General features: G+C 49.7%; 1 protein-coding gene across 1 annotated transcript in view; it reads right to left on the reverse strand.

Annotated features, from left to right (window-relative positions):
* Nucleotides 1-12,517, reverse strand: part of NDUFA10 (NADH:ubiquinone oxidoreductase subunit A10) — a 171,775-nt gene extending 159,258 nt beyond the window's left edge. Inside the window, exon 1 of the mRNA XM_078681409.1 lies at nt 12,362-12,517. Coding sequence (XP_078537535.1) covers nt 12,362-12,415 — 54 coding nt within the window. The 5' untranslated portion in view covers nt 12,416-12,517. The remainder of the gene's footprint in view (nt 1-12,361) is intronic.
* Between the last annotated feature and the right edge of the window lie 1,823 nt (nt 12,518-14,340).

The raw sequence follows: 14,340 nt of genomic DNA on the forward strand, positions 1-14,340 counted from the left end.
GAGAGAGGGGACATCCCTGACGGGTCCCATGGCTAAGTAAAAAGGTTTCCTATTTTTTGTTATTGACTACTACCTGTGCCATAGGAAGGCTGTACAGCAGGCGCACCCACCGGCTGAAACCCGGCCCAAGCCCCAACTTTGCGAGGACAGCGAAGAGGTAGGGCCACTCAACTGTGTCGAAAGCCATGGTGGCATCGAGGGAGACAATGACGGCATCTTCACGGATGGTTGGCGCCCTACCCAGGACCCCATGGACTCTGCGCAGGTTCAGAGCAGTGCTTCTCCTAGGCATGAACCCAGATTGATCCGGGTGTACCAGACCGTTTATCACCTTCAGCAGCCTATTTGCAAGCACTTTGGCCAAGATTTTAGGTTCAGCATTAAGCAACGAGATAGGACGATAGGAGGCGCAGTCAGTTGGGGGTTTCCCTTCCTTATGGATTGCGACAATGGTTGCAATTCTTTGATCCTGGGGAAGTGACCCGAGTTCCAGGCTGTTCTCGAACATAGACTTCAGGTATGGGCCTAATTTGTCCGGACGGAGCTTGTAGAGCTCAATCGAGATACCGTTCGGGCCCAGAGCTTTGCCAGAGTGAAGCGCTATGATTGCGGTCGCTATGTCGTCAGCGGTGAGGGCACTGTCCATGAATGCCCGGTCACCGTCGGACAACACTAGAAGGGCGATATCCCTTAGAAGCTCGGAAGAGTCCGCCTCGGAATATGGTGCGACGGAGCTGTAGCCTTTGTAAAAGTGCGTTCCAAAGTGGTCGACTATGTCTTGGGGATCTGTTATGGGGGATCCCTCAGCGCCAGTTAGTTCCGGGGCAAGTCTACTGGCATGTTCGTTTTTGTCCAGCCAGGCGATTAATTTCCCCGCCTTATCTCCCCAGTCGTAAAGTCGGCCTAGTCTGTCTTGCCCCAGTAACTTAGCACGGTCGGTAACCAGTGCCCTGTATTCGTCCTGTCTGAGATGCAGTGTATGCAGCGCATCCGGTGACGGATCAAAATTAACGTCCTGCTCAAGACGATAAATCTCCTGCTCAACATCAGAGATGTCTTTTAGCTTTGTCTTTTTTGGATCCCACTATAAGAGAGAGAGCCTCACCTTGGACCACCATTTTAAAGGCTTCCCATAACATTTGCGGAAAGTCAACAGTATGGTCGTTTTCTAAAAAGTAATTGTCAATGGATTTGATCAGGTTTTTGCGTATTTTCGGTTTTTTTTTAGATACCAGGGGTTAATGGGGGCAACGCGTCCAGCCTGGGAGTGGTCGAGAACAATGTGGACCCAGAGGGGGGAGTGGTCAGAAATGCCCCTAGCTAGATGCTGCATCTCAATTATATAGTCCAAGAGAGATAGGCTGTTATGAGCACCAGAATGGAAGGTTGTCGGGTGGTGCGTTCTCCAACCATCCACTAACCCCATCGCTTCCAAGAAGCTAGATAAGGAGTGTGCGGTGTGAGGGATTTTGCGTGGAGGATGTCTGTCAAAAGATCCCGATATTATGGAGTTGAAGTCGCCACCGAGCACAAGGTGCCCATCCGGTAGTGCTAGCAGTACTGTGCTAAGATCAGAAAATGTGGCGGCCTGTAACCCTGGCGGTGCATACACTGACAAAGGTTATGGTTTGGCCCTCCCAAGTGCCCGTGACACCAACATTCCTGCCGCGGTCATCCATATGTGTGGAGGTAGGTAGTAGGGGGAACAACTTCTTTTGCATGATGCCCACCCCACTGGAATTGGACGCAAAGCCAGCATGTGCCACCATCGAGTAGCCTAACCTGTGCATCGCTTTACATGTGTTTCCAATTAGGTGAGTTTCCTGCAGCAATACAATATCCGGTGCCAATCTCTTTACATATTGCAATACTATACTACGCTTGATTTTATCCCCCAACCCGTTAACATTCCAACTTAAGATCTTGACTTCCTTGTTTCGCTGCACACTCATTATGCTGCTTGTTGAGCGCCATAGTGGCAACAGCCACAGACCGGGACTGCACCATCAAAATAATGTCGAGAATAACGAACACAGAACAACTAAAGAAATAACCCCAACCCAACAACCCCCACCCCGCTGCCTTGCCCGCTGAGCTTGAAACTGCCCATCGAAAGAAAAACCAGCAGAGTGCCTGTCGCCCTAAAATTCAAAAGAAGAAAAAAACGGGGGGAAAGCGGTTAGCTCTGCGTCCTGCCCTATGCTACACTACGGTCACACCCTTGTTAAACATTAAACGTGAGGTCACAGGTAAAGCAGCAGACCCCGATAAGCTATGTATAGTCATCCCTCCGCCCCAACCAGCCCCGCACCAAATGTTCACTTTACTTCTCAACAAGGCGATCCTCTTTCGAAACTCTGCCTCGGGCTGGCCCACTGTCCGCATGGCCTCCAGCAACTCGCTCCGTTGGGTTTTTAGTCCCTTGGAAGTCAATCCAATCCGCAACTGCCTCAGGACGATCAAAAAACAACCCTCTCCCCTACGCCTCGACCCGGAGGCGCGCTGGAAACATCATCGAGTATTTCAGTCCCCTTATCTCTCAGGTCGCGCTTAACAGAAAGGAATGATCTCCTCTGCTGCTGCACCCTCTGCATGAAGTCGAGGGAAAAAGGAAATTTCAGCATTTTCATATCGTAGGGGAGCGTTGGCCCTGGAATTTTGGAGGATCACATCACTGTCCCTGTAGTTCAGGACACGAGTCAACATGGGCCGCGGGGAAGCGCCCTGTTTGGGTCGGCCGCCCAGGATCCTGTGTGCCCGCTCGATCATAAAAAATTTACTGAGGCCTTTGGGTTGCAGGTGTTTGAGGATAAGGTCCTCAACAAACAGGTCTGGAGATTGCCCCTCTGCTTTTTCCGGAACTCCTACGATACGGAGATTGTTGCGGCGAAGTCGGCCTTCGTAGTCATCCAACTTGAGGTCTGTGCGATTTCGGGATTCCCGCAGTCCCTGGACCTCCCTCTGCAACTGCGTGACATCACCCACTAAGCTAGTCGTCGTGATTTCCACCTGCTTCACTTTTTTGTTGAGTTTCCCCATGTCTGCCCTGATGAGGTTAATGTCAATAGCCACTGCGTCCAGGGAGGTCTGGATACCTGTGATGGCTGCCATGACGTCTGAGAGAGATCTAAGGCTCTCCCTCACCAGGGCCTCCCCTTGCTGCTTCATCCGATGGACGGCCCTGCTGTAAGTCTTTGGTCACTGTATACCGATCCAGCTTGTTGGTTTGGACTGGTTTCGGTCCCCTGGTCCCGGTCCCCTTATTGCGCTCCATTATAGCTGCTGAAGCGGGTCACTGATGGGCGCAGGCTATAGGATAGGTGATTGGGTGAAGAAGTGTTTTGCTCTAGGGCAGGTCTAATAAGAATGACAATGAATGTCTCGCACCCTATCCTAATCACCACAAGGTTGGAGCCCAAGCAGGTAAATAATACAAAGGGAACTCAAGTACAGAGGCCTCCCCAGCCCCCTCGGGTGTGTCTCACTGAGCACTGAGGCCACTTGTCACAGTCCAATCCGCTCCGGATCTCATCTGTGGGGAAAGAAGGCGTAGGTGACCAGCCAAGCCCCGCGGGGGGTTCCACGGGGACACAATGGAGGAGTAGACAGAGAGGCTGTGTCGCCGCCATTCAAAGAACCACAGTTGGCACCCCCCGAACGGCCTGAAAGTGTTACGCAGATTGTTGTCAGCAGTCTGTCTAGGCGAGGTCACAATAGATGCCTATGGTGTTGTGGTATGCGACCCTCCCTTCACGCGCTCCCATTATGGTTGGTGCGCCCCTCTAACAGCAGCGCAGGGTCTGAGCGCCACTTTTAAGCAGCGGCAGGATAGCTGGAGCTGCCAGTCGGCAGGGCTGCAACTGCAGGTCCCGGCTTCAGGCTGTTGTATGGGCCTCAGTATACAAATGGCAGGAGGGTGGGGTAAACGTCCGCTGGCTGTCACAGCAGGCGGAGGGTCTGTCACAGGTAGGGGCGCGCTGCTGCCAACAGCTGCTCCATGGCTGGCATGCCCCGGTCCCCAACAGTGCTCACCAAGATCCTGAAAGTACCGCAAAAGCGAGGCTATGTTCACCTCCACAGGTCGGGGTCACAGATTGCCCTGCTGCCGTGCGCTTTAAATAACAGGTCCCACCTCAGGCCACGGCTAGCTGCAGGCACATGAAAACAGCAGCGAGGGGGCAGGTGGAGTGAGAGGCTTCACTATGCCAGTCGCACCGCCGCCATTTTGCACATCGCGGCCAGCGCGTACCTTCACCCTGCAGCCTCAGCCTCTCTCTCACCAGCATGTCGCTGCCCTCGCCTCAATAGTTCCGTCGTCCTGGGTCTTCAGAGCTGTGTCGGGCCGCCCCAGTGGTAAAACAATCGCGGCGGTGCCCCAAACAGCCACAGCCAGGCGGGAGTGGATCGGCTGGATCCCGGATGCGGGAGGTCCCGCTACTGCGGGCCCAGGCCTCGGTATCCCGTAGCGGTCACAATCTTGGGAGGGCGATACCTTCTTCAACCTGCAGGGAACTCCCATTATTCGTAGGTTGCACCTCCAAGAACGCGCTTCCAAGTCTTCATTCTTGGCCCTGATGACCTCCAGCAATTTCTCAATTTCCTGCTTTAGCCCCTCGTAGAATGAGATTCATCCTCCAAAGCTGATTGGCGTTGCTCTGCTGCTGTCATCCTCTCCCCCTGCTTATCCAGCGTGGCTGCCATTTTCTCCATCGAGGGATAGGTTGTCTACTTTGCCATCAATGGCTTGTAGGCTCTGTTGCATAGCCTGTAACGTGACCTCCAGGGTGGAGGATTGTGGCTGAGCCTGCTCTAATTCCATGTCAAAATGGGTACCCGCAGGTCGACTCGAGCAACGAGATTCAAACGATAACTTAGGTTGTTGCTTATCAGTCTTGCCCATGATGTCGTGTAGGGAGGTAAGTGTAGCACAGGAAATGGCCCAGACAATCAGCACAGCAGTTGTGTACTTGTCCCCTTAATTCACTGGTCTACGGTCGCCCCCCCAGTAGAGAGAGTGCAGGGCACGCCCTGCTGCACGGCTGAACGCCCTCCTGTGTTTTGTTTTCGTCTGTCAGATTCCTTCTGACCGTGGTAAGTTTTTGGATACCGAGGCAGTAGTCTCATTACTCCACCTTTATTTGTAGTCGCTGTTTAGTTTGCCCTATTGTTGTGTGAGGCTTTGTCACAGTTGAGGTTGTATCACAAGGTCAGCTCAGTGATGGGCCGCGGGTAGCGGTCAACTGAGTTTGCAGAATTGTCAGCATGTTGTCTCAAAGAGTCTCGTCTTAGTCTATCTAGTACCTTCGGATAGTGTTGAGTTTTGGGTGCCTGCCGAGGCGATTATGCCGTCAGGCAGTGATGAGTTTTGCGTACCTGCCGGGCGTTTGCCTTCAGACAGTGATAAGTTTTTGGATGCTGCTTTGCTGTATCAGTTTCACACGGTTAGCGCTTTGATGGGCCGCGGGTAGCGGTCAAATGGGTTTGTAGCGATGTCTGCGAGTTTCCTGATCAGTCGGTTCTCTTTTTGATCCAATCCTTTGTAGAATGTCCTGTTGAGTTTGAGGAGATGGCCGTCCAACATCTCAACGCCTAGGTCTCTGTGGAGGTCTGCTGTTCGTGTGAACATAGGAGCACCTGCTGCAATCCGTAATGCCTTGCTCTGTAGGTCTTTCCGAAGATGCGGGCGGCAGCCACACCAAACTGGTGAAGCGTATGTCATAGTTGGTCAAATTATTGCGGTGATTCCTCGCACCTTGCTCTGCATGGGCATCGACTTGGTCTTCAGGAGTGGGTATAATGCAGCCAGTTTGGCTGCGGCTTTCTGGCAGGTATTCTCTATGTGGTTTCTCCAGCTGAGTTTCAGAGTTGTGGACATCATTAGCCATGGATACAACATCAACAAGTCTACTGGAGTAGTCTTTCTGGATGTAGCCAAAGCATTCGACCGAGTATGGCTTGAGGGACTGCTTTACAAACTTATCAAGCTCAAGTTTCCAAGCTACCTGGTCAAGCTGCTGTCTAGCTACTTGTCAAAACGGACCTTTCACGTGGCAGTGCGAGAAGAATGCTCAACGCCATGCCCAATTCTTGCTGGAGTGCCTCAGGGATCAATCCTAGGACCATTCCTCTTCAACATATTCACAAACGACACGCCCACGGACCTAAAGAAGACTGATCTTGCCCTTTACGCAGATGATGTTGCAGTCATCTCCCAATCCTTCAGCGACAAATAAGTGGCCAAGAACCTTGAGACATTGCTCTGCAGACTCGCCGAATGGTACAGCGACTGGCAGATCACCCTGAACACAAGCAAAACCACAGCAACACTATTCACCAGGAAGCTGAACAGGAAACATCCACAGATCCTCCTCAATGGGGACGAGATCAAATGGGAAAACAGCAGCTCCTACCTGGGGGTGACTCTGGATTTGAACGCCCTCCTTCACTCTACCTCCTCTTTTATAAGGACCACCGTCTGCTTTTCTGTTTGCGCTCCTCAGCAGGCCCAATTGAGTGCCACTGATATTGCTATATGCCTGCCTTCAGAGAGTATCCAGCCTTTTCAGACAGTACTAATGAGCAGTGCACCTGCAGACCACAGTGCAGCCGTAACAAGTGAACCATACATTTGCACAAGGAGCAGGCCCTCAATCGCCCCCCGGGCCTCACCTTGCAGTCCACTCTCATGTTACCGCTCTGCCTGGGAGTCCGTAGTGATCCCTGAGGGCCTCTCACACAGCTGTGCTGCTCCCCGCTGTATCTATCTCCCAGCACACTTCGGACACAAGGGACAGCCACATACTCGCTCTCCCCGTCCTCAGCGAGAGATCAGCCCGCTTTGATGCTTCGTCCACCGTCTGCGGCCCCCCAGAGCACTGCCTAAAAGCGACCAGGCAAGTGTTGTCACTCAACTCCGCTCGTGGCGCCGTGTAGACCTGCGGCGCGGCAGTCCGCGAGACACCGAGCAGCTATGCTGCTCCCGGTCCGAACAACCGCACTTCTCTTGCGCGGATCATGTTCTCGGTCTCCCCCGCACCAAGGGAAAGCAGGGTGCACCGGCTCTCCACCCCGACTCGCACAGCCCAACAATGCACACAATGCCATCAATGCCCACAATTACCAGGAAAGACCTCTGCTATTGTAGATCTGCCAAGCAGTTTCCAGGGAGAATATGCCCTTTAGCGCTGACAACGTCCTTCGCAGCTCCGCTCCACGGCAACCTCGCAGCGCCGCAGCCCAGCACGATGGATGTGAGATTGTCTTCAGCTGGCGAAGCCCACTTGACTAACAGTTGTGGCCCAAATCTGGCACCGCGGCAATAGTCCCGGAGCCACAGCGAGTGTCCTGTTCCAGTCCTCACTTTTCAGCACCGCAGTTAGGACATGCCGCCATCTTGTGCGCCCTCGAGGGTGCTACGCAGGGGAATTCCAATGTCACAATTCTGGCACAGCAGACCCGCAGTACAGTACTGCAGTATACCGGTAGGTTCCTCTCAGGTTCCCCTACAAGACCCTGTCGTTGTTGGGGTCTGATGGGCCCGCAGATTATTAGAGGATTGTTAGCCCTGGCAGAGCCTCACTACAGTGCAGCCATCTTGCCTCGGAGGCAGCTACTCAATCCAGCGACTCTTCCCAGGAGGAGCAGGGTCAAGACTGATTCGCATATGGCTGGATCCAAACAAGGGTGGCATAGTGATTACAAGAACGATGGATTAAATCCAAATCTCTTGAATGGGGGTGAGTGGTTGAACATTTTCAGCATGCCATCCATCATCTTGCAGTGTTTGCTCTAAATGGCCATGGGTTTTCCCAGTCGTGGGTCCCTTGCTCGTTGTGCCACTAAATTTATGCTAGCCGGGCCGATGAAGGGTAATACCTCGAACTGGTCCCAGGTTCCTTGTTTCCGGCCCAGGAAGGACCAGGCTTGGCAGTTCAGGCTGGACTTTTGCCATTAGGAGCAGAGTCAAGACTGATTTGCATATGGCTGGCTCCAAACTGGGGTGGCATAGTGAGCTAAAGTATGATGGATTAAACCCAGATCTCATGACAGGGGACGAGTGGCTGAAAAGTTTCAGCACTCCATCCATAATCTTGTTGTGTTTGCGAAAGAATCAGAACATAGCCGTAACCGCTCAGGTTCACGTAAATTCTAGTGACAATTAACCCATGCTACACAGCAACTCAAAGATGTGGATAGAGCAGAATTAGCTCTCCTACGCTTTTGTCAGCAATGTTACAGAGTGGGAAAACAGGGCTGGCAGACTGCTAGCCTGTAAACCGAGGGCTATGAAACAGACGCTAAAGAACAAATCATTACTTACCAAGCAGACAAGACAAATGAAAATGAAGGTATTGAGGGATTGCGAAACCTTTCCGTCATTTTTAATCAGAGCTGTACGTTGCAGATTCTATACCGCTGACTAACCTACAATCTTAGCCGTACCTCGACTCAACAGGCCACTACATTACAGAAGCATATTGCGGTCACAGAGGTTATCTTAGGGATAGCCTAGTTATTTTCTGGCAAGGCCTCACGTCCAGGTGGCGTTGCCAAAATATTCTATCAAACATGCTGCCCCTCCTAGCTCCGCTCCTGACCCAGCTATACCACTCATTCACCATGACAGGCACCGTTACACCTACTCTGAATGAGGTGGTCATCACTCTAATCCAGAAACTAGACAAAGACCTGAAGCGTTGTGCATCATTCAGGTCCAGATATCCTATTTATTTAAATGCCAAGATCTTTACACATAGGCTTGCACATTATAAGCAGGTTATACCTGAAATGGGATGTAGTGCTAACACTAAAAGAACACTGCGCATTCTCATCAAAACTACAAGGCAGAGGCACCAAACTTTCTGCTTTCTATTGATGCTGCAAAGGCATTTGATTATGTGAACTACTCCTGCCATCAAGAGGTACTAAACAGTCTGGGCCTCGACCCCAAGTTCAAGAAATGGACACTCAGAGGGTACATGTGGAGCACAGTTGTCATGGATGGTGTGCTTTTATCATCCCCGGGAGGTGCGTATGGGTAAGGGGCAGGGCATCCTTCTATCCCCACTTCTCTTCGCTTTCTATTTGGAGGCAACAGCGGTAGCTATACACTAAAACCCGCTGATTAGGGGGGTACCAATTGGAAGCCAGGAGCAGAAAGTCATTCTTTACACTGAAGATGTGTTCATAATATTAACTAACCCACAGTGCTCTATCTCAGCTATCCTACATGACTTACGGGTATTTGGCCCAGCATCTGTATTTAAAATGAACACACAGAAATCACAAATTTCAAAGTCTTACTGCATCCCAGGAAACTTGCAACACCCTACAAAAACAATTCCACCATCGCCTGGGCGACTAACACATACAGTATTTGGGAATCAAGGTTTGTCTACTGCTAAAACTTCTCCACAGACTTACAATGGCCTTCTACACCAAGCCAGTAAATAGCTGCAAAGTAGGCAAATGGGAAGGTTATGGTTGCAGGACACATAGCATATACTATACATAACACAGATATTACCACTGCAACAACCTCCAAGACTGATCAACAAGCTACAGAAACGTGTTGAGATCTTCTAGGAGGGGGTGGGCGAGAAAGCATAAATTCCGAGAAGACAGGCTTCTCTCCCACTTGTGGAAGGGAGCCTAGTATCCAATGCACTACTACATGGCAGCACAACTGTGTCATATGGTGGAGTGGCATCGGCCCATCTCTGAGAAACAATGGCGCTTTATTAACCAGCACATTGCAGGTAACCATACATGGAAGGTCCCTTTGTTAAACAATAAGCAGGCATGTACTTTTCCGCAGTCACTGAGGTGTAATCTTCCCAATTCACTAGTGCCACATTAGAAGCATGGGACAGGGTGGAAGTAATCAAGGGTCTTATAACAATGCTTTCCCCTATGACACCAATAACCCAGAATTTACCCCACATTAACCTGTAATAAATTTGCAGACTAGCAGATCGCTAGAGGGTAAAAGATTTTTATGACGTGGAGAGTCTGCAAACCTTCAAGCAATTTAAGTCCAGGTATGGTATCCTGGAGAATGAGTGCATACACTATCTACAAATCAGACACCGGTTGACCCAGCCATCTATCAAGTCCCAAGCCAATACAGCTGACACTGTTTGAGAAATGGGTCTTCACCAATCATGATGACAAGCACATATTACTGTACATTTAGAAAAGCCATTAAAAAAATGGCTCATCCAGCGAAATCTCAAGCACAGAAAAGTGGGACGTAGAAATGGAGTATTCACACATGGAGAAGGAATGGATAGACTTTGTTTTATAGAACAAGCACCTGTGCCTTGAGCAGTAAAGGCAAGAAGGCCCTGACAAAATCTACATTGTATTGATATTACACCCCAGCTTGCATACATAGCTAGAACCATATGTAGTCTACAGGGGTGTGGGAGAGTTTATGGCACCTCCTATATTGGTGCCATAAACTCCCCCGGAAATGCAATAAGTAATAACTAATATAAATGCCATCTTTTCTACTGATATCCTGCAATTCTCAGCATACATTTGCCTAGGTTTACCTAACAGGCCAACTTACCTATTAAGATCAGTAGGTGACATTGCAATTTCCGTGGCTCTATTGCAGCCTACAGGAGATCACAGCTGTTTGGGGAAAGGACACAAAGCCAAACTACAGTGCGTGGCTCAACAGACTGCGGAAACTCCTGTGGACAGCGCAAATCTCAGCCAGGCTGAAGGGGAGGGTGGCCCTCTTTGAGAAAACCTGGGGCCCCTGCAGAGCATTCCTTTTGCAGGAGTTCAGGGAAATAACATGCCCTAAGTACTTCAGGGTGCTTCACCTCTCACAACACCATACCCCACACCATGTCCGCAGTACCGCACTATAGCTCCCCTCCTTAAGATAGACCAGAGGTCCGCAGTGGGTGGACATCCTACCCTCATTCATTGTTATGACTTTTGATGCAAACTACATCCCTAGTCTGAAGCAGCGATGGGTAAGGGACAGGAGAGGGGTGTTTGGGTGGGTACATGGGGTGTTTACATTTGTTCAAACATTTTTAAGTCACCCCACTGGCCAGTGTTTATGGAACTCATCATCATTATAATAATAATACTAATAAACAAAGTTAAGCCATAAAAATTCTCCCTTACGTGGATTTCTTTTGACACAATGGACTATTTGCTCTGAATCCCATCTTTTATTGAAAACAGAAATGTATTTTAAATCATTTGAGAATACAAATACACCTATGGACACTTGTTCACGTTGGTGCTATGCATTCACTAAGCTACGTCAAGGCTTATGGAGGGGACATATGTCAAATTATGTAACTGATTTGCAATGCGCTCTGATCTACCGTCGGACACATTGCTAAAAATCAAATAATCAAAAAGTCCATGTGCTTGTGCAATCTCTTTGCATGATGCGGCTGATTCAAGCATGCTGTGTCACCGAAATCTTGTAGTCATAATGGTAGGGGCATCATGTACTGTAAACAATAGGTCTTCGACAACAACCATTTAAAGCGGTCTGTAGGTGAAACAAAAAACTGGATGGGTTTATGCAGCACATCAGTCCTACATGCTACTCATCCCATAACCTTATGCTATTTCAATCCCCACCATTATGATCCTCTAGTCTAGTTGATAATGATGCATGTTTTATGAATCTGTAACAATCCGGGTTGTTCTAGCGCAATAAATTAACCACACACTTTAGGTCACACAAACACGCCTTACATTTACCCAGACTGATGTCTCCAAATTAGAGTTTATCCTCGATTGTCTAGTCAAATCATTCCCTAATGCAATTCAGAGTTGAGTCTCACCTGACCCCAAGCCATCGTCCCAATTACCATAACTTGCTCCTGTTTGGAAGACAGTCCGGCTTCGTTAGGATTGGCAGCAATATCAAATAGAAAAGCACTGTAAAGTGGTGACTACGAAGGAGGTTGGTTAGCGTGGTCTGGTTGGCTGTGATAGTCTAGTGGCAATAACATTCCTTACGGCTGACAGGATTGCCATCGATATTTGAAGGCACCTAGTTCGCAGCTAAAAGGTAGGGCTGCGCAACGGGAATAAATTGCCTTAGCCACAGGGGTAGTATCTCATCTAGGAGCAGACATAGTGGCGAGGCACATACCAGCTCACACTGAAGCGAGCGACGGGGGGGGTCGAACTCACACAGTTATTGGAAAAGTGTCACTCAGTCAATAAAGCAACTTCAATCCCCCCTTAAGTCCTTGACATGCTCACTCGCGGCAGTGTACCACCCTGAGATTGAATATCAAACCATCAGCAACGGTTGAGCTCTGTAGGTCATTTGCCTCTTTCCCCGTTCCCTCCCTCTCGTTCCCCTTCTCACCGCTCCCAGCAGGGCACCCCCGGCTGCTCTAAAAGCTGTCAATGCCACTGCCATGTTCACTCCTGCTTCCTCCCGTCCTTCCAGCGGAGCCAGGGACAACCTGCGACCGGCGCCCTGCAGTGACGTCAAAGTTGCGCGCCTCAGCCTATGAAGGGGGCGTGGACGACGCTTTGAGCTGCAGTGCCGACTGCTTCAAGTCTGTTTACTTATTTGCGAAGTATTTGTGTTATAAATACTTACGCCTACAGGAAAACATTCAAATTCTGTCGCTGTTACGTTTTAACACATTCGAAAACAGGGCAACTTTTTAACAATGGGGGATTCTTTGTTTTTCAGACCTCGGACTATGCCTGTAAGAGTGTGTAAACGTTCTAAGCTTTCAGTTTGCATGCAATCGTAAACGTCTAGGTTACTTACCAGTGACCTTTGTTGCTATTACTTCGAATCAGAGTCTTCCTTGACACACTCCTAACACAATGAGCTACACAGCTGCTCACAGATAGAATTTGCTATTTCAGGAAAAACGAAAATGAAACTAAAAAATTGGCTCAAGGAAGAGATCATTCCTGACAACAAAGACGCGGAGCCTACACACACCATTTCCTGTTGTACCCAAGCCCAATACATAAACATATCAATTTCCCTCTTGCCAATCACCAGGGAGGGGAGATAGGACTGTGGCGATGAAGACCATGACTCGGAGTAAAGAAGATTACCGGGAAGTTACAGTCATTAACTACCTCATCCGACTTCCTCACCACAGTCCTAACAGAGTGAGCGTACACCCAAGCCACAAACCAAGCAGCAAGGAAATTGATCCATACACAAGTGTTAGATGCAAAACTCCATGAATTTATTGAGCATGCCATGTGTAGCCCATCAAAATAGAATAACAGACATTATTGTACCGCTGATAGGACTGCTGTACCAAAAGAGGAAGAAAATAAATCACCCACACTTAATCAATAATGAGAAATGAAAGTATTAGGATTAGCCCATGTAGAAGCTGCACAAATGTATTTGAGGTAAGCCCCTTTGAAGGCAGCCCAAGAAGAGGGAATCTCTCTTGTTGACTGACCCTGTATACCCTCAGAAAGGGCAGTACCTGCTGCTTGATAGGCCACGATGATAACCGTTTTAACCCAGCGGCTGAGAGTGGACACTGAAAGCCGCTGAACCTTGTTACCAATTCAACAAAACGTCTGATTTTCTAAAAGAAGCAGAACTTTCTAAATAAATAGTCAATGCCGTGCCTAAAAACAGAGTATGCCATGCCATTTCCTGCTCTGATCAAGGAATAGGGAAAAAAGCAGGAACAGTCAAATCCTGAGAAGTATGACAAACTGAGGGTACCTTAGGAATGAACGCAGCATCTGGATGGAGAACCTGCTTGTCTTCAAAGAATCTCAAGAACGGCTTGTTAAATAGGAGAGCCCGATACCCCCCAACCATTGTCCTGACGTAACAGCCACCAGGAAGAACACTTTTAATGTTAGAAATTTTAGAGAAACAGAAGGGAAAGGCCCAAAGAGATGACCCTGAAGAGAGGTCAGAACTAAAGGGAGGTCCCAGGGAGGTACTGGAGAATGAATCACTGGCCTTTTCAGATGTAAAATACATAAAAGACGGACACAACTGCAACAGAAATTGTTGGACACGGCCTCGTGGCGTGGTCCGACCCCGTCCGCATGGAGGGCCCGGGACGACATCGGCCCTCCATTTACCTACTATCGACCCCCCTGACACGCACATTCACGAACCATCGGCGCGAGCAGCCTCCCCGGCCACCTGCAGCTCTCCCCCTCCCGGGTACCCCGGCAGAACCTGCTCGCCAACGCTGCCAGCCTGGCACCCTGACCAGGCCACCCTTTCCGGCCCGACTCCATCTTGGGACCCTCACGCCCCGGACACGTGGCCGCAGCCATCCCGGGCCCGGCCCCAGCGAAGCCCAGACATTGAGGCACCAGGATCCTACCAGG

The sequence above is a fragment of the Lissotriton helveticus genome, chromosome 3_1 (assembly GCF_964261635.1).
Source record: "Lissotriton helveticus chromosome 3_1, aLisHel1.1, whole genome shotgun sequence".
Classification (NCBI taxonomy): domain Eukaryota; kingdom Metazoa; phylum Chordata; class Amphibia; order Caudata; family Salamandridae; genus Lissotriton; species Lissotriton helveticus.